The following is a 25899-nucleotide window of genomic DNA, read 5'->3' as shown; positions in this document are numbered from 1 at the left end:
CGACAGTTCTTTTTGGCGCCCAACGTGGGGCACGAGGGGTTGAGATAAGAACAGATCTGACTGGATTGATAGTCACTCGTCACAATGCTGATTTATTGGCCCTCAAGGTTGTTCCTCTTGATCTCACATTTTCAATATATCGTATCTTACGTCCATCCGGTATTTGCTGTATTAGTGTTTTTCAAGTGTGGGGCTTGGGCTAAGGTTTTTGTCCCATTGTACTTTATGGTAATGACTTGTAATACAATAGAATCATTGATCATGAAACTGATCTGGCTTATGTTCCCAGTGTGGTCACCACCTTTATACTTTGGGAGGTATATGATGGAGGTGCTTAGCAATTACACATCTTTTTTCTCCTTCTCAGGTGCTCAACCTGTGAAGGAGACATTCTTTTACCCTCCCAGTCGTCCCCCCAGACCATTTACATTTGAGAGTTTTGAATATTTTGAATGGCCTTTTAATAATGTTGAGACTTGTTTGCTGATGGTGATGGGAATCACCATGCTAACACGCATACAGAGTGTGTTTTGCCCACTACTGATTTCAACAGTTAAGCAGAGTCAGGTTTGGGTCTTGTCTGGGGTCAAACAACAATGTAGGAGGACCAAGAGATTTTCCCTGAGGCTGGACAGCCATGAGTGGCATGGTGTGTGGGATAGTATGGGCAAGTATCTAGGTCAGTGGGCCCCTCCAGTACTTTGGAATTTCACTACCGAACAACTGCAAAATCCAGAAGAATTAGTAAAACACTTAAATGAGGTGTGTGGTCACTCTGGCCATACCAGAGATGGACAAATCATGGAAACATGCTGGAGCTTGGCCTATGCTTACAGGGCCTTGTTCAACACTATCCAGCACCTTCAAAAGGAAAAGAAGGTCGGCGGATCTGAGGGCAAAGCAACAGTCGCTACTCAAACTTTGGCTGCAATGAACAGCACAGCTACCCCAGCGGCAAGTACAGCAGCTGCTCAAACTTCAACTGCAACAGACAACGCGGTTACCCCAGCTCCAAGCACAGCAGCTGCACCAACCCCAGCGACAAGTACAGTCGCTACTCAAACTTTGGCCTCAATGAACAGAGCAGCTACCCCAGTGGCAAGTACAGCAGCTGCTCAAACTTCAACTGCAACAGACAGCGTGGTTACCCCAGCTCCAAGCACAGCAGCTACACCACCCCCAGCAACAAGTACAGTTGCTACTCAAACCACAGTGATAATCACTGCAGCCAAACCAGAGGACCAATTCGTACCAATATCGGTTGCCCCTGTATGCAAGAGAACAAGTAAAAAGGAGGCAAAAAGGGTGAAGCGAGATGAAGAAACAATGAATTCACCACCCGGTCCAGAATCTGATCAGGAGTCATCATCACATGACGAAGAAGAAGAGGTAACTTCTCGACCTCGGACCTCAACCGAGCTGCGGAACATGCGAAAAGATTTTACCCGTCAACCAGGGGAGCACATCATCACCTGGTTACTCCGATGCTGGGACAATGGGGCCGATGGTCACGAACTAGAAGGTACAGAAGCCAAGCAGCTGGGATCACTTGCTAGAGAAGGGGGAATTGACAAAGCAATTGCAAGAGAGAAAAAGTCCCTCAGCCTTTGGAGGAGGCTCTTGGCAGCTGTGAAAGAAAGGTTTCCGTACAAGGACGATGTTATGAGTCGTTCGGCCAGGTGGACTACTATAGACAAAGGCATCCAGTCTCTGAGGGAATCGGCCATCGTAGAGATGATCTATCACAGGCTGGATGCCGAATAGCGGGGATACACCTATAGATCCAGATGAAGTTGAATGTACACGACCCATGTGGTGAAAACTTACACGGAATGCACCGTCATCATATGCCCATTCATTGGCAACAGTGACCTGGAATGACATAGTACCACTAACAGTGGATGAAATGGTTCATAAACTCCGAGAGTTCGAAGACAATCTCACCCCTTCCATCATCTCAGCTGTGAAAAAACTGTCCCAGGACCTCGAACAATTGAGGGACGATCAATCTGATTTATCCAGCTCCTCACGTGTACCAACACACGTCTCAGCTATTAACAAAAGGCGTCCTATTGTTCAAGAGAGGAGATACAGGAGGTATACGCCACGGGGTACCCTATGGTTTTACTTGCTGGATCACGGAGAAGACATGACAAAGTGGGATGGAAAACCTACTTCAGCTTTGGAGGAACGGGTGAGTGAACTGAAGAGGGGAGCAAGGGCCAAGAATGATCGTCCCATGAGAACTACGGCTTCAGTCTCTGGTGAGCAGTTTCCCAGACGGAATGAAAGAGCTGATTTTACTCCAGCTCCTGTGATAACGAAGAAAAATCCCTTTCACCACGACTTAAGTGTCCAATGCTGTGACGACTATTAGAGGGGCCCTGCCTCCAGCCAGGGGGAGGTAGGGGACAATCGGATTTACTGGACTGTGTGGATCAGATGGCCTGGCACATCAGTCCCACAGAAGTATAAGGCTCTAGTAGATACCGGTGCACAGTGTACCCTGATGCCATCAAGCTGTCAAGGGGTGGAACCCATCTATATTTCTGGAGTGACAGGAGGATCCCAAGAGTTGACTGTGCTGGAGGCTGAAATCAGCCTGACTGGGAGGGAGTGGCAAAAGCACCCTATTGTGACTGGTCCAGAGGCTCCATGCATCCTTGGCATAGACTACCTCAAGAGAGGGTACTTCAAAGACCCAAAAGGGTACCGGTGGGCTTTTGGTATTGCTGCTTTGGAGACTGAGGAAATTGAGCAGCTGTCCACCTTGCCTGGTCTCTCAGAAGATCCCTCTGCTGTGGGGTTGCTGAAAGTTGAAGAACAACAAGTGCCAGTGGCGACCACAACAGTGCACCGGCGGCAATATCGCACCAACCGAGACTCCCTGATTCCCATCCATCAGCTGATCCGTAGACTGGAGAGTCAGGGGGTGATCAGCAGGACCCGCTCACCCTTCAATAGCCCCATATGGCCAGTGCGAAAGTCTAATGGAGAATGGAGACTAACAGTAGACTATCGTGGCCTGAATGAAGTCACACCACCATTGAGTGCTGCCGTACCGGACATGCTAGAACTTCAGTATGAACTAGAGTCAAAGGCAGCCAAGTGGTATGCCACGATTGATATTGCCAATGCATTTTTCTCAATTCCCTTGGCAGCAGAGTGCAGGCCACAGTTTGCTTTTACTTGGAGGGGTGTCCAGTTCACTTGGAACCGACTGCCCCAGGGGTGGAAACACAGCCCTACCATTTGCCATGGACTGATCCAGACTGCACTGGAACAGGGGCAAGCTCCAGAACACCTGCAATACATTGATGACATTATTGTGTGGGGCGATATAGCGGAAGAGGTCTTTGAGAAAGGGAGGAAAATAATCCAAATCCTGCTGAAAGCTGGTTTTGCCATAAAACGGAGTAAGGTCAAGGGACCTGCACAGGAGGTGCGGGGGGGGGACACGGACCTCGATTGTTGTCAGCTCGGCACCACTCACTGGGAGTGAGTGAACAAGTTACTTGACTGGGTTTAAACCACAACAATCACAAACTTATCTTCACAGGATATCTGATTCATTTCTCCAAATTTATAGTTAAACTATTAACAACAATGATAATAATCAATTTAGTACCTTTTATAGTCTCTTCAAAAGAACAATGTTGGGTTGGGCTGGAGATTTCCTTCTTCACATTAACATTCAGAGTACCAGCTGTTGAGACAAAACACATTTAGAACTTCCTTATGTTAAAACAGCAAACAAGCAAAAAAACCCCAAGCAAACCAAACCAGTTACTTATATCTTAAAGAAACTGAGGTTCTTTGAAACCCAAACAAGCTTTTGGACTGTGTATTTGTCATGGTCTAAGCCCAGCAAGTAAATCAGAACCATGCAGCCATTCACTCAGAGCTGACTGCTACAGCTGAACCCAGAACAGAATTGTAATATAGATAAACAAAAATATAGTGATATGGTCAAACTTCAACTTTCCTCAGGATAAAGACTGGTGCTATTTTTTCTTTGTATTTGGTGCACTGTATGTAATGTCTTCTTTTTTCTTACTCAGCTTCATTTTGAACCTTAGACTAAAAATGGATGCTACGTTATAAGAACAGCTGTCTCCATGCAGCTGAAATTTGAGATACTTACCATGTAAATGAGAAAAGCCAAGCCTTTAGATTTTATTATTTAACAGAGCAAACATCACCAGCAAGACAAGTTTTAAAAGATCTACATTACTTAACATTTCTGTTGTATGGACTAAATACTATGAAATCAAAACCAAGATGCTTTGCAGGTAAAACTGCCCCTTCCTTCCTCTAGTTTTATATTTCACATACTTGTGTCTGGAGTGTACGTAAATGGTTGCACATCGTGCGATCTTCCAGCATTGGTTACCACATATATTCCCACAGAAACAGCTGAGGTTATTTGCTGGTCATGGTATGGTGGCACCTTCACAATAAGGTGATTCTGCAATTCAAAAATAATTTAAAAACCACATTAGAAACCTTATTTCATTATTATTTACCTTTGTAAGCTTAAATAATAGGTTTAAACTAACAAGAGTGTGTGCCTTTAACGTAGTAGAATAGGCCAAACTGTTCTAACTTGATAACACATAGAGAGAAAGGAATGTTCGGCTGATGGGAAAGAACATTACAGGACTGATAACAACTAAGGAGACAGCAAATAAGACCAAGGATGCCAGCCTTCAAGATAGCAGAGTGGCACCCAGTCTGGAGTGAGACTGGATCAGAACAGAAGCAAGGACATACCAACTGCTAACTCGGCACTAAGACCTTGTGAGCATGCACAAGCACTGAGATCATTCAGTAAATGCAGTGAGGAAGATTGTCAGCGACCAACAGAGACCCTCACTCAGCAAGAAAGCACATGCGCAATTAGAATGAAAATATTACAAAGAGATCCCGGGAATCTCATGAATATGTAAACAATTTCCTGGAAACTGTAAATATGCATGAGTATGCTAAATATATAGCTACTGTTGGCAAGTAGTGTGTGCACTCACCTTTGCAAAACTATTTGCGTGTGCACCTAGCGCTGCAATAAAGAATGCTGCTTTCTAAAACTCCAAATTGAGTCTTAGAGAGTTTCTCTGACCAACTTTTACAGTAACACCTTAATTGTATCATATCCATCAAAACAGAAACAGACTGATAAAACACCATAAAAAACAAAGATATTGGGGGAGATGTGATCAAGTTGCACTTTCAGTGAACTGATAAATAACTAGTGCTAGAAGAGAGATTTGAATAATCTGCCTTTATGATGCTCATTGGAAACCTACAATCCAAATGGAAAGACATATTAAAGTCCAGTACCTTAAGCATAAGCTTATGCCTAACATGCCTTACTGAACTGCAGTCAGTTTGCCATCAAATTCTGCTGGACTCAGACACTTCATGTTCTGCCAACTCAGGTCTCTGTTCAGTGTGATCAGATGGACGATGCAGTTTCATGGTACACCTAAGCAGATTTAACACTGAGCAGAAATCAAAAAATAGGCCTGCAGTCATTCACCAACAGGAATAGCGATGAGGGATCTGTCTATTCCCCAGCTATGCACTAGAAGTGAGAAAGCATCTAATAATTTCTCCAATTTCAGTTCAATAGTCCATAAAGACACTTAGTTGTGGCAAAAAGAAGAAACAAATATTTTGTAAAACATTTCAGAGTGGAACAGAAGTCCAGCCAGGTATAAATACTATAGTGTACACAATATAATTCCACTCAGTAGAAATCTAATGTGCCCTTAGGAAAGCTACTGGAAAAACTGTATTAGGCCTTTAAATTACACTGTATATAAGGGCAAAGACTTGCTTCATATACCACACTCCTACTGTGACATCTGAATTCTCAGTTAGAAATTAAGCAGTTATACGTGTGTGAACTCAAACCAATGATATTCTACCAGATTCACTAAGGAACTTATTTGAAGAAAAGGAATATTATTTCTAGAAATGCACAGGAAGAGGGAAAGGCTTATTTTTCTTTGGAAAAAGAGTGTTTTTTTCTTATTAAAATATAACAGTATTACCACCACCACTAACAAAACAGAAGTACCTGATGAAATAATTCCATGTCTATTTCAGCTTCTGCCTTCCATGAATTCTCATCTAAATGAAAATGAAAAAGAAGAATTTATTTTGCATCCATATAAAGCCATTTATTTTAGTGCCTTTGATTCTGCTTGCCAGTTTGGTCTCTACAACTAAATTTTATCACCCAATGTAAACCTGAGCATCATGCTCTCTTCAGTACCCCAAGCTGTTATTGCTTTCACACTAACCAGAAACGTTCTCCTGGAAAATCACTTTTGTTCCCTTTAGAAAGTTCTTGCCAATCAGAAAAACTTCTTCTTCACCCTTCACTGAACAACTGTGCAGACTTTTCTTTAGGATCTCTGGAACACCTGCTGGTTGAGCTGCGATTGAAAGAAAACCCCATAGTTTGAAATTAAGAAAATATCAAAATCCAAACAAAAAGCTTTTACTTACAGGATTATAAAGGAAAGAACAAAATAATTCCTCAGCTTCTTCCTTTACTATATCATTCATGAAAAAGGTTTTCAGACAATAACCATTTCTATTATTTCCTCACTAAATGTGATGGCCTCAAAAATCACACTTAAAGAAATGATCCACTAACAACATTTTCCCTTTTCTCCTGCATTTATTAAATCCTCAAAATGAAATTCTCAGTGTTTGAGCTAAAGCTCAAGAAAATTTGGTTGCGTAATTTCCTGGCATAGAGAGCTATAAACAAATGCATCAGCCCTTAGTTACAGCTGAAGCACACCTTCAAATCTATCCTTAAGGTTAAAAAAAAAGAAAAAAAGAATAACAAGAAGCTTTTTTGTTCTTCTATGCAAAAGGGTATAAGTAGTAATTCTCATGTTACCTGGGTTTGTTCTTTTTACATGACGTAGCTTTCTGGCTGGTACAAGAACTAAACCAGGGCTTGGAGCAACCTGGTCTAGTGGAAGGTGTCTCTGCCCACGGCAGGGGGTTGGAACTGGATGTTCTTTAAGGTCCCTTCCAACATGAACCATTCTGTGATTCTGTGACTTTCTAGACCTATATACTTAAATGCAAATTTGTGCAAGAGTCACATGTTCATAGTTGGGGATTACAGCAACTGATATCCTATGAACTATCAAAGAGAATGAAGCCTACAGATCTACATGCCTGGAAACCTCTGCCTCTCAGCCAGTAATTCAGATGACAATTTGTATAACACACATTACAAATTGTCTTTGCTGCAAACTATTCCTATGCTTTGTAAAGCATAAATCAAGTAAGACCACGTATTAAATGAAAATGAGCACCAAAGACAATTTAAATAGACATGCATTTTAAAATAAAGTACTCTGTCACATTTAATATATAAAATAATTACAGTTTCTAATAAAGGTTTCTCAACTACCATTTCTATTCCTCACAAAATCACAGTATCACAGTATCACAGTATGTTAGAGATTGGAAGGGACCTCGAAAGATCATCTAGTCCAATCCCCCTGCCAGAGCAGGAACACCTAGATAATGTTACACAGGAATGCGTTCAGGCGGGTTTTGAATGTCTCCAGGGAAGGAGACTCCACAACCTCCCTGGGCAGCCTGTTCCAGTGTTCCGTCACCCTCACTGAGAAGAAGTTTCTTCTCAAGTTTAAGTGGAACCTCTTGTGTTCCAGTTTGTACCCATTACCCCTTGTCCTATCATTGTTTGCCACTGAGTAGAGCCTGGCTCCATCCTCGTGACACTCCCCCTTTATATATTTATAGACACTTATAAGGTCACCCCTCAGTCTCCTCTTCTCCAAACTATAGAGACCCAGCTCCCTCAGTCTTTCCTCATAAGGGAGATGTTCCACTCCCCTAATCATCTTCGTTGCCCTGCGCTGGACTCTCTCCAGCAGGTCCCTGTCCTTCTTGAACTGAGGGGCCCAGAACTGGACACAATATTCCAGATGGGGTCTCACCAGGGCAGAGTAGAGGGGAAGGAGGACCTCTCTCGACCTACTAACCACCGCCCTTCTAATACACCCCAGGATGCCATTGGCCTTCTTAGCCACAAGGGCACAGTGTTGGCTCATGGTCATCCTGTTGTCCACTAGGACCCCCAGGTCCCTCTCCCCTACACTGCTCTCTAACAGATCGTTCCCCAACCTATACTGGAACCTGGGGTTGTTCCTGCCCAGATGCAGGACTCTACACTTTCCCTTGTTATATTTCATCAAGTTACTCCCTGCCCAACTCTCCAGCCTGTCCAGGTCTCGCTGGATGGCAGCACAGCCTTCTGGCGTGTCAGCCACTCCTCCCAGCTTAGTGTCATCAGCAAACTTGCTGATAGTACACTCAATTCCCTCATCTAAATCATTGATGAATATATTAAATAATACTGGTCCCAGTACTGACCCTTGAGGCACTCCACTAGTTACAGGCCTCCAACTAGACTCAGCCCCATAGACTACAACTCTCTGGCTTCTCTCCTTCAGCCAGTTCGCAGTCCACCTCACTACCTGATCATCCAGTCCACACTTCCTCATTTTAGCTGTGAGGATGCTGTGGGAGACTGTGTCAAATGCTTTGCTGAAGCCAAGGTAGACCACATCCACCGCTCTGCCATCATCCATCCACCGTGTTATTTCCTCATAAAAGGCTAAGAGATTGGTCAAACATGATTTCCCCCTGGAGAAGCCATGTTGACTGCCCCTCATAACCCTCTTATCCTTGATATGCCTTAAGATGGCACCAAGGATAAGGTGTTCCATCACTTTCTCAGGGATGGAGGTGAGGCTGACTGGTCTATAGTTACCCGGGTCCTCCTTCTTGCCCTTTTTGAAGACTGGAGTGACATTTGCTTTCCTCCAGTCCTCAGGCACCTCTCCCGTTTCCCAAGACTTGGTAAAGATGATGGAGAGTGGTCTAGCAATGACTTCTGCCAGTTCCCTCAGCACCCGCGGGTGCATCCCATCTGGACCCATGGATTTATGGATGTCCAGATTGCTCAACTGGTCTCTAACCCATTCCTCATCGACTAAGGCAAACCGCTCCATCGACCTGACTTCATCTAAGGTCTCAGGGGTACAGGGCTCTTCAGGACTGCCTGCAGCAGAGTAGACAGAGACAAAGAAGGCATTCAGTAACTCTGCCATCTCTGTATCTTCTGTCACCAGGGCACCCATCTCGTTCATCAGTGGGCCTACATTGCCTCTGGTGTTAGTTTTGTCTGCCATGTATTTGAAAAAGCTCTTTTTGCTGTCCTTGACCCTTCTTGCCAGGTTTAATTCTAAGGATGCCTTAGTCCTCCTAGCTGCCTTCCTACATCCTCTAGCAGCAGCCTTATATTCCTCCCAAGTGGCCAGCCCCTCCTTCCATGACCTGTAAACTCTCCTCTTCCACTTGAACATACCCAGCAATTCCCTATTTAGCCACGCAGGTCTCTTGGCCCTCTTCCTTGACTTCCTACGTGTCGGGATGCTCCGATCTTGAGCACGGAAAAAGCAGTCCTTGAATGTCAACCAACTATCTTGGGCCCCTTTACCTTCAAGCAGCCCTGCCCATGGGATTTCCCCTAGCAATTGCTTGAAAAGGCCAAAGTTTGCCCTGCTAAAGTCCAGGGTTGCAATTCTACTTGGTATTCTACTAGTCCTGCCACACAAGATCCTGAACTCCACCATCTCGTGGTTGCTGCAACCAAGGCAGCCCTCAACCCATACTGCTTCGACCAGACCCTCCTTGTTAGTGAGGATGAGATCCAGCAGCGCTCCTCTCCTGGTCGGCTCATCCACCATTTGCAGGAGGAAGTTATCATCCATACACTGGAGGAACCTCCTGGACTGTGGCTGGGCTGCCGAGTGGTCCTTCCAGCAAACATCAGGGAAGTTAAAATCCCCCACGACAACCACGGCCTGTGACTGTGAGGCCGCTCTCAGCTGCCTGTAGAAGGCCTCGTCAACTTCCTCACCCTGATCCGGTGGTCTGTAACAGACACCTACAACAGTATCCCCCCTGCCAGCCTGCCCCTTAATTCTCACCCACAGACTCTCAACTCGCTCATCATCTGTCCCTGGACAGAACTCGGTGCATTGTAGTTCCTCCCGCATATAAAGAGCAACCCCACCACCCCGCCTGGCTGGCCTGTCTTTTCTGAAAAGGACATAGCCCTCCATGACTATATTCCATCCTAATGGCATGAGCTTGTACTTGAGCTTTTCTCTTGTGTGACCTGCTTTTATTATTTAATAATAATGTTCTCTGGGCTTACTACACAGTAGGACATACATACTGTAACACTCAAAATTATTTAATAACCTTTCAGAAAGGATCTTTCTACAAGTGGTGCAGTGGGTTCCTAGGCAACTGTTATACAACTACTAAATATACTCAAGGCACATAGAACGTCTGAAAAGAGTAATTGGATTTAGGCTTGCTAGCAAGTGAACAAAGCCTATTTAAAACACAGACCCTAAATAAAGAGCCTACATCTACTCAAGGTCTTTCCCATGGTTTTAGGAATATTACTGCAGCTTTGACTGCAATATTAGTGACAAAACACAAGATAAGCAGGCTGTGATGAGTGATTATGTAAACCTCATTATGAGAAAGTACAGTACACAACTGTAATAAGATGTGTGTAGCAAATAAACCAGGTACAATGTGCCTGAGAAGATGATTTATATAAGCAAGTAACTTAATAAACAACATTTTATGCCATATGGATCAGCCAGTATGTACATACCAGCACAGTTTGATTGGCTATGGTCTACTGAAAATCATTGTAACTTTGGTGTGAGTTAAGAAGCAGAAGCACAGAATCCTTGGAAGAGCCTCAAGAATTCCCCTCAATCTTCACATGACAATTAGCTTTACCCACACTATTCATCAAAGACACGAGTCTAACTATTTTGTTTGTTTGTTTTAGGCTTCCAGCAATGGAGATGCTATGAAATTCCTGGGCAATCTCTTGGTAACTTACACAATTAGGAAGAATTTCTTATCAACTGATCAAACCCCAGCTTGCTAAAAACTAAACCAATTTACTCTCTACTGTAATTTTTGATTTTTAGAACTTTATTTATGGAAGGATAACCTTCCTTCTTCCCTTCCTTCTGCCCTCCCTCCCTCCTTCCCTTCTTCCTTCCTTTTCTTCTAATGGCCTTAGCATGTCATCCCTCTCACATATTCTGCTTTTTACTCACTGCCCATATCTCCAAATATAACTAGTTACAGGTATAAACAGCTGCATTCAACAGAGAATAAAGACTACAAGGGACCTTCATAAGCCAGTACTGGAATGGCCTTACAAACAAGCTAAGTAGGAATCGCATCAAACACAGTTTTTTTAGCTAAACAGCCTATTTTAAAATCAGTCTCTAAAACATCTCAGACATTCAGCTTCTACCTAACAAGAGCAAGTTTTGGATTGTTATGTGCTTAAGAAAACACCACATGATTTCTATTCCCATTTATGCTATGATTTAAATAACTTTAACCAGTAAGTTAATGATACAAACAAAATGCATACAGATAGAGCTTTTAGTGATTTTATAGAAAATGTTTTTTTTTCTTAAATCTGAAAATTAATGTCAGATACTACAATGCTGCCCTGACTGAAATGGAGCTACACGAACAACCATAGACCTAGCAAATGTACTTATGTATTTTCCAACAACATAAATGCCTAAATATGAATGCTCCACCAGTTCAAACAACACTGGGAAAAGAAAGATTTAGCAAAAAGTGGCAGGAGAGGAAAAGAGAAGGATGGGAACACCTCAAGTTCTGGAAGGAAACCCCAAACATCAAACTACTGCCTAAAGCACAGAACATGGCTGAGGAGAGGAGGAGATCCCTCCCTTGCATCAGCAGTGACACATCTTTGTTTATCAGCCTTTTCAGGGTTTCTACAGGGTTCCTGCTCTCCCCGAGTCTTGCATAGAGATTCTCTGCAAGAGCAGAAGAGTGGAAAAAGGGACAGACCACATGCCACATCTGCCAAATCGCCTGCTGCCTGCAGCACTAGAACCACATAGAGGTAGCTGATGTGGAAGCTCATGTGATTTTAATTATCTCCTCTTTCAATCTGTTCTTTTGTTGGCAACAAAGCTGCAGTTTCTGATGAGTTGACACAATAGGTACTAACAGAGTTTAGAAAAAGAAAAAAACCCACCAAACCAAATAACTTTTTATACAATGGAAAGAGCACAACACAAGGAGCTTTTGCATAACCATACTATGATTCCAGATAGCTCTCCTATTTTCTTGTTCATCAAGAAATATCAGTAACCCCATCAACAGCTGTTATTATATATATAATATATATTATATATATAACATTTCCTTATTTTTTCTCTTTGACAGATGAGCAGAATTCCCCATAGCTGGAAGCTGCTACAGACTCCACAGACACAGGCAGCCCCTGATGTACTGCAGCCTCCTCTAATTTCATTTTCCCTGTTCAGCATAACTGAACCAGTCAATGCAGCCATCTGTACTCAGTGCTAAACAGACCATTTTAATAAAGAGCTATAAAAGGTTTAATTCTTGCACTGAACCAGTGCATCTGGCCCAACAAAGTACCACAACTGCTCACTAACTCATTAGAAGTCCTTTTGGTCACTGAAAGCTGACCAGAGTGAATGTGACAATACAGAAAATATTAAAACTTATCTCAAAAAAGTCACATAAGTTCAAATCAATCATGACAAGAACATCCTGACTTTTTAAAAGGCAAAAGTTCATTTAATAAAAGATGAGGAAATTCATAACTACTTTTAAATACTGGTCAGTCATTTAACTAACACATCACCCCAAATAAAAATTAATACATGTGATCTTTACTGTAAGGGTGGTGAGGCACTGGAATGGGTTGCCCAAGGAAGCTGTGAATGCTCCATCCCTGGAAGTGTTTAAGGCCAGGTTGGACAGAGCCTTGGGTGACATAGTTTAGTGTGAGGCGTCCCTGCCCATGGCAGGGGGGTTGGAACTAGATGATCTTAAGGTTCTTTTCAACCCTAACTGTTCTATGATTCTATGATCCTATGACTCTATGATCTTAGCCATAGCAATTCTAAAATAGTCACAGCCTAACATTGGGGTGTTTTTTTCCCTAAGGCATATTTATGGCAATCACATTAAACCCCAGAGTCCTCTAATACCGGCTTTTTATTTTGATACTTACTGCACAAAATCGGGGAAGAAGGTGTCTGAAGAGTCAAAGTTGAACCATCTTTGCGAGTGATGTTAACACGAAATACCAGCCTAGCACGTGTGCTCTTTTTCTTTGAGCCAGCAATCCCTATCCTAGCTTCAACATCAGCATTTCTCAGTTTCAGTATTCCCACGCAATCAACCCTAACAACAGAAAACAGTGGAGTTTAATAGAGTTTAATATGTTCAGCATCTTTAACAGTCTTTCAACTAATTACATAGGCCATAAGTCAAAACTCTAAGTAATTGCTGGAATATTATTTTTCTTTTTTTTTTTTTACACGAAATTTCTATGTGAACTTTCTCATTACATAGCTTGGTTTTCAATTCAACCCTACATATTTTGGATGATGAATTATAAGAGGGAGGAATAATAAAGCAGCATGAATAAAACAGAAAATACAATGTAACAAAGCCATTCTTGTAAGCATTCAATTTATAACCACAAGTCTTCACCCTTCCATTCCTGTGTCTAGATCTGGGTTTGTAGGATTATTACTACAAAATATTCTGCATTCACTTAAAGCAGTAGTAGAAGAAAATGTACTGTAGTCATATTATTTTTTATGCTCAGCAGACCTTGGAAGCGATAGATACACCATACCATAACTGCAGTCCTCTGGGAAACATCAAAAACCAACCAAACACAGCCTGATGTGTTAAGAACGACATTGTCATTTTACCAGGACCTTAGGCTCTACACCCAAATAGTACAGGGACCATCTGATATCAAATTTGAGTACAACAAAGTTTTGTGCTGTATGAGGGCCAACATGCAACAGCTAGGGAGCGGAGAGGAGGGGAGAGGGATTTAGAAGGTGGCACTGGCATTGCTGTCAATAGGGAGGTGCTATAGCATCACTGAAATACTAGGAAGATTTGAGACATCAAGATTCCTTTCAAGAAAACAGCCTAAGCAAAACTTTTCTTCCCAGGCAATTCCAAATTCATCTTTATAGCATCTCTATACTTATATGGTTTTCCATTAATGCTTGAGGACAATTATAAAATTACTATCCAAGAGGCAGTTACCATGGGAACATATTTTACATTAAAAAAATCAAATTGATACAGTCTATTAGCAAACTATATCATCCTACTAAAGAAGTGGACACTGTCAATTGAATAAACATTTCTTCTCTTGAAACAAGACAAGCTTCCACGTGAAGTAGCAGCTTTCATCCACACACCTGTTGAAAAGAAGACCTACTGAAAAGAATTATTTGAAAGATCACTCCCTTTCTGTACCAAGATACATGCGAAAAGCTTATTATGAAATCACTTATATTCAGAGTTTGCTTCTGATTAGCAATTCTTACTTGTTAAAAGACAACCAGCAGAACCACTGACCAGCTTATAATTCATCTCATACCTGAATATGCATATAATTGATCAAACAGGACATGAAAATAATGTAACAGTTAACTGATAAAGTTTAAGGAAGACCTGATTAAGAATTAAATATAATAAACTGAGAGTGCCTGGTGTGTGTCAAGATGTTCAGACTTTTAACTACTAACCCACCCAACTGAAAAAGGAAAATTAATTTCTGAAAATAAGTGCCTTTTTAAAAAAAAAAAGGGGAAAAAAAAAGCTACAAAAAAAGCTACTCACGCAAGTGTCATATTGTTGCTTGGGTCCAGTCCAACCTCAATAACAGTAGTCCCCTCTATATCCACTTCTTTACAGGGAGTAGTGTTTCTCCCAGTAACTCTGCAGGCCTGGTAGAATCCATGTGGCTTCACTCGACCAGAGTCATTACCCACAAATACCTGAAGCACCACCGGCTCATTGTGACCTTCCAGCTGAAACATGGCAACACAAATCAAATATTTCAAAAATTGCCACTTAATTAAAACACAAAACATTTTACACAGCTGAATTAGTAAAGGGTACTCTGATACTCTACCATTTAAATGGAAAGCTAAATGAACAGTCTTTGTGTCATGTCACCAAGGTCTCCTTGGCTAGAAACAGCATCGCCACAGCTAACTTGTGTCACTTTTCTTCCCTGGTGTTCTTGTTAGAAGAAGGTATGAACGGTGCACAAGAGTATTTCACATCATCTGGGTGGTAACTGCTCCAGCTTTGCAATACCATTAGCAAGACAAAGTGAAGATCAGCTACTGATGGCAGGGACACCTCCACTGACAATATGCATTCAGGATAATCCTTCTTTTGCCAGACAAGTCACTTGTTTGTTTATACAGTTTTAATGTTGCATGTTGATTTTAGACTCTCTAGTTCTAAATCATCAAGTAACATGGTGTCCTGGGTTCAGCAGCAGCAGTCATTTTTCTCCTTAGTAGCTGGTGCAGTACTGTGGTTTTGACTTTCAGCCTGGGAACACCAATGTTTTTAGTTGTTGCTAAGTAATGTTTACTCTGACCAAAGACTTTGTGAGTCTCATGCTCTGACAGGGAGGAGGGGAAGCCGAGAGGAAGCAGAGACAGGACACCTGACCCAAACTAGCCAAAAAGGTACTGCATATCACAGCATGTCATGCTCAGGATGTAGAACTGGGGGCAGTTAACTGGAAGCGCTAGATCACTGCTCCGGTCGGGCTGGGTATCGGTCAGAGGGTGGTGAGCAGTTACATTCTCTTCCCTTGTTATTTCCCTTATCATTATTATTATTGGTGGTAGCAGTAGTGGTTTGTGTTATACCTTAGTTACTAGACTGTTCTTATCTCAATCCGCGGGATTTACATTCCTTCGATTCTCCTCCCCATCCCTACGGGAGCTGGGGGAGGAAACAGGGGTGGGGGGGTGAGAGAGCAGGCTGCGTGTTTTTTTCTGGATTGCCAACTGGGCTTAAACCATGACACATGGTTTTCTTTAAAGGGCCACAGAATCTGCTGCTTCTCCTCAGTCTACTTACAAGTGATCCATCTGAATGGCTGCCCATGCTGCCAGGAAAGAGCAAGCACCAGATCTCTACTGAGCTAGCAATATTTTTACACTATACTTCCCCATCTTTAAAACACCCCTGAAAAGAAACACAAACAATAAAGCCCTCTTGTCCTTTACAGTTTTTTTCCCCAGTAGCTCAGATTTCCTGAAGATCCACTGACTCATTTTGTCTGTCCAGCCTGGACACTTTTATATGCAGTGTATGAACTAGTTTGCCTACTAGTAAAGCAAGCTTGAGCTTTCAGGAATTCAGTAACATAAGACTCTTCCAAACAGAATTTTCACTGATAGGTACTAAAGAGTAACTTGGAAAAGAATTAAAAGGAAATTCAGGTGAACAAAGGCCCATTAAGAAATTTCACATAAATGAACACTAAATTACCATAGCAACAGGATGATATGAATGGATTTTAATCTTATGAAACTTCACTGGATTCCTACATTACTCAGGAGGACTAAGCAAAGTGTTGGAGATGTTTCTAACACTGCCAAACATGACTTTAAAGATGAGTATACTCCTGCCCTGGGTTCAGCTGTAGCAGTCATTTTTTCTCCTGAGTAGCTGGTGCAGTGCTGTGTTTTCAACTTCAGCCTGAGAACAGTGCTGATAACACACTAATGCTTTTAGTTGTTGCTACATAATGTTTACTCTGATCAAGGACTTTCTCAGTCTCATGCTCTGCCAGTGAGGAGGGGCATGGGAAGACGGGAGGAAGCAGAGACAGGACACCTGACCCAAACTAGCCAAAGGGGTATTCCATACCACAGCACATCACGCCCAGTATATAAACTGGAGGGAGTTACCCGGAAGGCCCAGATCACTGTTCGGGTCAGGATGGCTATCAGTCGGCAGGTGGTGAGCAATTGTATTCTCTCCCCTTGTTATTCCCCTTATCATTAAAAATAAAAGCCTACAGCACGTGGGACTCCCAGGCGTTTTCCCATCCAAGTACTAACCAAGCCCGACCCTGCTTAGCTTTTTTTCTTTATCACCAGGTTCTGCACCCAGGCAGCGATATCTTGCCACAGTGCAGCAGCCCAGATGGGTTTACCTCCGCGTTGGCAGTTGCTCTGCTTCCATTGCTGCAACCACCCCCACAAGGCATTTGCCACCATCCATGGTCAGTACAGAGTATGACACATAAGGCACTACTGGTGGCAGTAGTAGTAGTTTTATATTGTACCTTGGTTACCGGACTGTTCTTAACCCGTGGGAGTTACATTCTTTTGATTCTCCTCCCTATCCCTCCGGGAGTGGGGAATAAGGGGGGGAGTGAGCAAGCGGCTGCGTGGTTCTGAGTTACCAGCTAGGCTTAAACCATGACAACTCCTATACTCTCTCAGCAGCACTCAGCACAAATTTTAAGGGCTCTATCATAAACAAAGCTTCTTTGTGGACCTGGTAAATTAGTTTGGATTGAGAACTCTTTGCTGATTTCCAAATTGCCATAACTATGAAAAAAATAGAAAGGGAAATGTCTTTCACACTTTGTATTTGTATAAGAGACAGAGTTGTCTACTTGCTTGACCTGCTGCCCACACTCCTCCCACTATGACCAGGATGACATTTGCCTCAGTTACAATGAGCATGCAATGCTAGTCTGTATTCAGTTCGGTGCCCATGCTCACATTTATACTCTTGTCACTTCAACTTTTGTAATGGTATTTGACAGTTCTTCTGTGTGTCTTTGTGTAAGTCAAGTAAAGCATTACTCCTGGTAAGCCTATCTACCATTTGCATTAGGAAACCTTCTCAAGTACAGCCCTCAAGTTCTTCGATTACTTCCACCAGGCTATGTAGCCATCCCTGCAGATGAACAGATGGCCTAAACCTTCCACGGTCAGAGATATCTCTATAAAGAAGACTACTGTATCATCTACTGTCTTCTTAGTCAGGCAGTCTGTAACAGATATGAAAACATTACCCCTGAAATTCCTCCCTCCTCTGGTCTCCAATTTCATGCTGAAGATCTGTGCAGACAAGGAGCTCCTCAGGATAAGTGACTTTCTCTCTTTATTCTAAACAGCTGATGCATATTCACAACTGCATTCCAGCCACAAAGACTAACCCAAGTCTCCGCATTTCCAGCTCAGTCACAACCCTGTGACTATGCAATGAAACAAACAAGACCTGCAGATTCACAAACTGGGCATTAGTGTGCAGCCACTGAAGAAGAGCATTTGAATGTCTCCCTTCTGAGCAGGAACGTGAAAGATCTCTTTGTAGGCTTCTTCCTCATGTTCCTTCACTTGTGTCCTCGGTTCAGCTGTAACAGTCATTTTTCTCCTCCTTAGCAGATGGTACAGTGCCCTGTTTTTCACTTGAGCTGGGGAGAATAGTCCTACCTGAAGCCTCTGGCAGAAAGCTGCAGGGGAGATTCGAGGTCGGCCCCTCGGCTTTTGGAGTCAGGGATACTGAGTATCTGAGTCCAGCTATACCCCAACTGAAAAAGAGATACTGGTAGTCTATGAAGGGGTTCGAGCTGCTTCAAAAGTGATTGGCACTGAAGCAAAGCTCCTCCTGACAACCCAGTTACCCATGCTGGGCTGGATGTTCAAAGGCAGGGTCTCCTCTACACATCATGCAACTGATGCTACATGGAGTAAATGGGCTGCACTAATTACACAACGAACTCAAATAGGAAATCCCGGTCATCTAGGAATTCTAGAAGTCATCATGGACTGGCCAGAGGGCAAAGATTTTGGAATGTCACCAGAGGAGGAGGTAATGGGTGCTGAAAAGGCCCCACTGCATAATAAACGGTCAGAAAGTAAGAAGCGATATACCTTGTTTACTGATGGGTCCTGACATATTGTGGGAAAGCATCAGAGATGGAAGGCAACTGCATGGAGTCCCTTATAACAGATGACAGAAACTGCTGAAGGAGAAAGTGAATCGAGTCAGTTTGCAGAGGTGAAAGCCATCCAGCTGTGCTTGGACATAGCTGAACGAGAAAAGTGGCCAGTACTTTATACTGACTCATGGATGGTGGCAAATGCCCTGTGGGGGTGGTTGCAACAATGAAAGCAGAACAACTGGCAACACAGAGGTAAACCCATCTGGGCTGCTGCACTGGGGCAAGATATCGCTGCCTGGGTGCAGAACCTGGTGGTGAAGGTATGACATGGAGAAACATCAGAACAACCAACAGGCGGCTAAAGTGGCTAAGATTGAAGTGGCTCAGATGGACTTAGACTGGCAACATAAAGGTGAATTATTTTTGGCCCGGTGGGCTCATGACACTTCAGGCCATCAGGGCAGAGATGCAACAAACAGATGTGCTCGTGATCAAGGGGTGGACTTAACAATGGACACTACTGCCCAGGTTATTCATGACTGTGAAACGTGCTGCAATTAAACAAACTAAACAGTTAAAGCCTCCTTGGTATGGAGGACGATGGCTGAAGTACAAATGGCCTGGCAGACTGACACACACTCCCACCAACCTGCCAAGGCAAGCACCACGTGATAACCATGGTGGAAGCAATCACCGGGTGGCTGGAAACATACACTGTGCCCCATACCACTGCCCAGAACACTATCCTTGGCCTTGAGAAACAGATTTTGTGGCAACATGACACCCCAGAGAGAACTGAGTCAAAAAATGGGACTCATTAGCAGAACAACCTTGTAGACACTTGGGCCAACAAGTATGGCATTGAGTGGGTATATCACATCCCCTACCATGCACCAGCCTCTGGGAAAATCGAACAGTACAAGGGGCTGTTCAAAACTACACTGAGAGCGACTTTCAAACATTAGGATACACATTTACCAAAGGCCACTTGGTTGGTCAACACCAGAGGATCTGCCAACAGGGCTGGCCCAGCCCAGTCAGAAATTTTACATACTGTAGAATAGATAAAGTTCCTGTGGTGTACAGAGAGAATTTGCTGAGGAAGACAGTCTGGGTTATTCATGCTTCAGGTAAAGGCAAACCCACTTGTGGGATTGCTTTTGCTCAGGGACCGGGACATACTTGGTGGGTAATGCGTTAAGATGGGGAAGTCTGATGTGTACCTCAAGGGTATTTGCTTTTAGGGGAAAACAGCCAATGAGCTCAATTATATGCTGTTGCCTGCCTTATAACACTTTTATAGCACAACAGCTGGATGCCCATCTCCACCATTCTGGGCTTTGAAAAGTAGGTATGTGCTGTCATGATCATCAGCAGAGAATAAAGTCATGAGAAAAGCCGGCAGCAGCAGAACTGTCCTTAGATCACCACTGACTGACCCTGACTTCCCTCTGATCACCACCCCAACAAAGAATGAACTTCAATGAAACCAGATGAGCTCAGCAGTGATAAGAAGGGCTTGACAGTGTTGTCAGCAGGCAACAATCCAACACTACACACCATCTCTCCTGCTCTGAAAGACTGTTACAAGAGATGGAGCCTGACATCATGGACTGAATGAACTCAGTGAACTTTATAGGAATGGTCCATGGACTAAGGAATGATATTTCTCTCTTTATGTGTGAGTGTATGTACATATATATATATATATATGAGATAAAAACGCAGTGGTATATGGAAAAATATGAGATCGGACCATTATGTGAAAGGTATGGAATAAGGGGTGAGTACTGTCCTGGGTTCAGCTGTAACAGTTATTTTTCTCCTTCTTAGAATCATAGAATAGTTAGGGTTGGAAAGGACCTTAAGATCATCTAGTTCCAACACCCCTGCCATGGGCAGGGACACCTCACACTAAACCATCTCACCCAAGGCTCTGTCCAACCTGGCCTTGAACTCTGCCAGGGATGGAGCATTCACAACCACCCTGGGCAACCCATTCCAGTCCCAGTTTAAGTTTGAACCCATTACCCCTTGTCCTGTCACTACAGTTCCTAGTGAAGAGTCCTTCTCCAGCATCCTTATAGGCCCCCTTCAGATACTGGAAGCCTGCTATGAGGTCTCCATGCAGCCTTCTCTTCTCCAGGATGAACAGCCCCAACTTTCTCAGCCTGTCTTCATACAGGAGGTGCTCCAGCCTCCTCATCCTCCTCATGGCCCCCCTCTGGACTTGTTCCAACAGTTCCATGTCCTTTTTATGCTGAGGACACCAGAAGTGGACACAATACTCCAAGTGATGTCTCACGAGAGCAGAGTAGAGGGGCAGGATCACATCCTTCGACCTGCTGGTCACACTCCTTTTGATGCAGTCCAGGATATGGTTGGCTTTCTGGGCTGCGAGCGCACACTGCCAGCTCATGTTCATTTGCTCATTGACCAGTACCCCCAAGTCCTTCCCTGCAGGGCTGCTCTGAATCTCTTTTCTCTAAAGTATAGCTGGTGCTCTTCTTAGTAGCTGATGCAGTGCTGTGTTTTTGACTTAAGCCTGAGAACAATGGTGATAACACACCAGTGTTTACTCTGATCAAGGACTTTTCAGCCTCGTGTTCTGCCGGTGAGGGGAGCCATGGGAAGCTGGGAGGAAGCAGAGACAGGACACCTGACCCAAACTAGCCAAAGGGGTATTCCATACCACAGCACATCATGCCCAGTATATAAACTGGGGGGAGTTACCCAGAAGGCCCAGATAGCTGCTCAGGTCAGACTGGGTATTGGTTGGCAGGTGGTGAGCAATTGTATTGTGCATCACTTCTGTTAATTTTTTTTCTTTCCCCTTTTAGTTTTATATTCTCTCCCCTTGTTATTTCCTTTATCATTATTACTATTGGTGGTAGTAGTAGTGGTTTTGTATTATACATTATTTACTGGACTGTTCTTATCTCAACCCATGGGATTTACATTCTTTCGATTCTCCTCCCCATCCCTCCAGGAGCTGGGGGGAAGAAGGGGGGGGAAGTGAGTGAGTGGCTGTGTCCTTCTGAGTTACCGGCTGGGATTAAACCATGACCTGGGCTTTGGTCCCCATCCTCTGAGTAACTTACACTATAGTCCTCAGCACCAGGCTGGCAAGCCTCATCACCAACAACATTCACCCTCTCTGAGTAAGGTGAATTATATCAGTTATCCTTTTCTCCCCTCCAAATGAAGCAGGATGAACAAAGAAGGTAAACACATGCTGGAGAAACCAGCTATGCAGCCAAGGCCCAGATTCCTGACTGCAACTGCTCTATCCAGATCCTTCCCCTTGATCAGAAGGACTGAGGACACCATTCAGTCCTGTGCGATGCTCATCCCTGCCTCAGAGATAGCGACCAGCATCACCTAAACTTTAAGTCATCAAGGTCTATACAGGGAATAGGCTAAATTTGTCAAGTGCAGTTACAGCATTTCACTATCCTAGTTTTTCACGCTTCAACTGTCTATTTAGATAGTTTGTATAACTGTAGTCTAACAGGACATGCATCACAGATTATACATGGCTGCCTTGACATAAAGCTTCCTCCTTTAACTGTGATGTAAATGAGACCACTTGGTACCTGCAAGAGATAGAGTACAGTCTCTACAGCAGAGACTGCAACATCTCCCCCCCACCCCCTTTAAAAACAGAGATTCTAGGCCTATTTGAGATGAACCATTTACCATTCTACTAAAGCATCACTTGGGAAGGAGTCCCCATATCACCCAACACTAAGCAGCCTACCTTGACAGTTGGAAAGCCTTGCTGCGTCCGATCTTTCACTGAGCCTCGGCTGCCTTCAGTCAGATAACGAGCCCTGTGCTGGGTTTCCGGCTGTACCATGATCTTCAGCTCCTTCCCCTCACTCTTAGTTGGATACTGACCACACAACACTGGGGTCTTCTTCCCTCCAGCTCCTTTCTGGTTTTCTGATGCTCTGGGAAGTCAAAGCAAGCCATTAAAAAGATGTTATAAGCAGTTCCTCAATAAAAACAAACTAAATCACAGAAAAAGCTAAAAAGATGAAGAATGTATATTAACAGATAGAAGAGTTATAGTTGAGAGCAAACTTTGGAATTCTCTTTCTGACAGAGAAGGAAACCAGCAGAATGAAGAGGAATGACGCTTCCCTGCCTCCTCCATCAAGTGTAAATAGGAACTGCTTTTCAGAGAGTAAACATGAAGGGAAAAACAATTAGCATTAAACTATGTTAAACAGAAGAAGGCTCACAATCTGCTTTTTCACAGTATTTGATACAGCCTGGTACTGTATGAATAAGCTGTTTCATGTCAGTAACAAACATACATAAGTACATACACACACAGAATGGATTTAAGGTCAAATTATATTTCTTTAAATAGGAAAACAGCCTCATGCCTGTCTCCACCTGAACTTACATATCCATGCAAACTCAAATACTAATTTTTATCAAAACAGACTGATAAATTTATGTTTAAACCAAATTAGTTATTGTAAAAAGCTGTGACATAATTGCACCAATTTGAAATCTGCAGTGTATGCAAAGAGACTGTTTTGTTCCAGGTGCATACCTTAAGATGTATCCTGTGTTCAGTTCCATAATTAAAACCTGAATGAAGAAGCCCTCCAAAGTATAACATTGTGTGATCAATTTTGTGTTCACTTTAAAGCACAATGGAATAACTCTTGATCTTATACAGAGCAGGTTTGTATAATGAAGTCTAATGACCTCATTTAACAGCAGCAAATGTAAACATGTCATGGCAAATAGTACAGGTAGGAAAAGGGCTCTTTACTACCAAAAAAGTAGTTTCTAACAGCTAATGACTCAAGAAAGCAGTTTATATAACAGGTGTGAATTGCTTAAAAAGCAAACCCTGTTTCAATGTGCAACACATGGAAGTAATTTATCCAGGATTTTTAATTCTCATGGAGGGGGGTGAAAGAAATGCTTTTTCTTCAAAATTGTTTACTGAGAGCTTTGCCTCTGCAAGACTTTTTCACTGACCTGAAGGCTGGGGTACCCATAGCGCTCTCATTCCCAATTAACTGATGATTTATACTAACAAACATTATCAGCACCTTTCCTAAAACTCCTACTGTGCAACAAATAACACACAGCCACATGGTATGCAAACATTTCCAAGTCATTCCCCAGCCCCTGCACAGCCTTTCCCACTTTTCATAGCGTGGTTTGGGTTAGAAAGGACCTTTAACCTCATCTAGTTCCAACCCCCTGCTATGGGCAGGGACACTTTCCACTAGACCAGGTTGCTCAAAACTCCTCCCAAGTTGGCCTTGAACACTGCCAGGGATGGGGCAGCCACAGCTTCTCTGGGCAACCTGTGCCAGCACCTCACCACTCTCACAGGGAAGAGTTTCTTCCCAAGATCTCATCTCAATCTCGCCCCTGTCAGTTTAAAACAATTCCCCCTTGTCCTGTCCCTACCTGCCCTTGTAAAAAGTCCCTCTCCAGATTCTTTGTCCACCCCTTTAGGCACTGGAAGCTGCTCTAAGGTCTCCCTGGAACCTCCTCTTCTCCAGGCTGAACAAGCCCAGCTCTCTCAACCTGTCTTTTCTTATGGAAGGGTCTTCTGCTCAAAGAAAGGTCAGGCACTTTGCTCCCTGATTTCACCACATCTCCTACTAAGCATCCAAAACATTTTAATACATGTAACAAAGGGTTAAAATGGACACTGCTGAGCAGCCATGAGCTCTGTGCTTTGTATGAATTTCATTCATGTTTTTCTGTTTGTGAAGGTGAACCACTTCCTCACAAACAGCCCAGCAAAACGGCCTGCTCATCCAGCTGAGTCCAGGACAGATGGCCAGTGCATCCCTGAGCAGCCCTGGCTGCCTTGCACACTCATCCTCAACCAAGTAACAGTAGAGAGGCAGGTTCTAGATTAAAAAAAAACAACAAAAAACAAACAGCATTAAAAAAACCCTGCAAGAGTACTATCTTTCTGCCAAGGAGTCCTGATTACTCTGCCACAGTCTGGTCAAACAAGCTGTTTAAAACAAAGTAAAACACTATGTAAAAACATACTTTCTCTTAGGAAAATGAAAGGAACAAAATTTCTCTTCAGTGTAGCACAGCCAAAACCTGTGATACACTAAATAAACTGTAATTAACAGCACTATGCTCCTCACTTCTGTACAAGTTAAACAAAAACACTAATCAAACTCAAGCTCATTAGATAATCACTCTATTCTTCCTCTCAGGTCATTACTCCAATGGACTACTAATTAAAAGGAATATGTATATGAACTTGCACAGAATATCTTCTCTTTTTCTCCCCCAGAATTTTAAATCACAGAGCTACAACCTCTTGGCTTCCCCCAGGTAACACAAGAAGTCACACTGGGCAACCCCAGCTGCTGCAGGCACCATCACATCCTTCCCAGCACTGTGCCTGGGCCCCATGCTTCCTGCACCTCGTCACAGGAGAATGCTCCACAGAAAGACGTCACACAAGGATTGCTTAGTTTGACCTTGTCACACATGGAAGTTCCTGCTCCCTAAATTAATAGGAGAGACTGAGATATTACTGAATTTCAAAGGAGAGCGTTAAGAGAGGCAGCCATCAAAACAAAATTCACTTTCAACACTCAAAATGCAAAGTTTTAGCAGTGCAACATTAACTTTCGTCTCTCCACCATAACTCTGTTCTCCTGAGAGTACTTTACCCTTAAACTCCAAGTTACTCGAACTGTCAACATACCATTATTTAATACGTTGACAAATTTATGCTGCCTAATCATTATTTTGAAAGTCTTCCCTCTAGAAACCGAAAGTAATCGTTACTTTCAATTAGAATAGCTGAACTTGAAAGCTATTGTAAAGCCTTCACCAGAACTCAGTGGTCTGTCTTCTCAAATTCCAAGGATATATCATTTACACATCCTTTTAATTTAGTTTATTTATAATTCTAATATTTATGCACATACACATAATAAAAC

The 25899-nt window shown here is 43.1% G+C and overlaps 1 protein-coding gene across 10 annotated transcripts in view; it reads right to left on the bottom strand.

Moving 5' to 3' along the window:
• The window catches only part of LOC133283324 (nuclear factor of activated T-cells 5-like), a 76524-nt gene that overhangs the window by 33742 nt on the left and 16883 nt on the right, over positions 1–25899 (bottom strand). For all 10 annotated transcript variants that reach the window (XR_009747780.1, XR_009747779.1, XR_009747781.1 and 7 more), the window contains 7 exons: positions 22701–22893; positions 14845–15035; positions 13202–13374; positions 6309–6443; positions 6083–6135; positions 4336–4468; positions 3629–3706 (listed from right to left, as the gene is read on the bottom strand). Coding sequence is in view for 5 of the 10 variants with exons in the window: in XM_061480011.1 (XP_061335995.1) it covers positions 3629–3706; positions 4336–4468; positions 6083–6135; positions 6309–6443; positions 13202–13374; positions 14845–15035; positions 22701–22893 (956 nt within the window). In the remaining 5 variants the exon portion in view is untranslated. The remainder of the gene's footprint in view (positions 1–3628; positions 3707–4335; positions 4469–6082; positions 6136–6308; positions 6444–13201; positions 13375–14844; positions 15036–22700; positions 22894–25899) is intronic.

Source organism: Pezoporus flaviventris, unplaced genomic scaffold (genome assembly GCF_033815535.1).
Source record: "Pezoporus flaviventris isolate CSIRO_AGI_PZ_B2104156 unplaced genomic scaffold, CSIRO_AGI_Pfla_v1 ptg000164l, whole genome shotgun sequence".
Classification (NCBI taxonomy): domain Eukaryota; kingdom Metazoa; phylum Chordata; class Aves; order Psittaciformes; family Psittacidae; genus Pezoporus; species Pezoporus flaviventris.
This window is presented reverse-complemented; position numbering and strand designations above follow the sequence as displayed.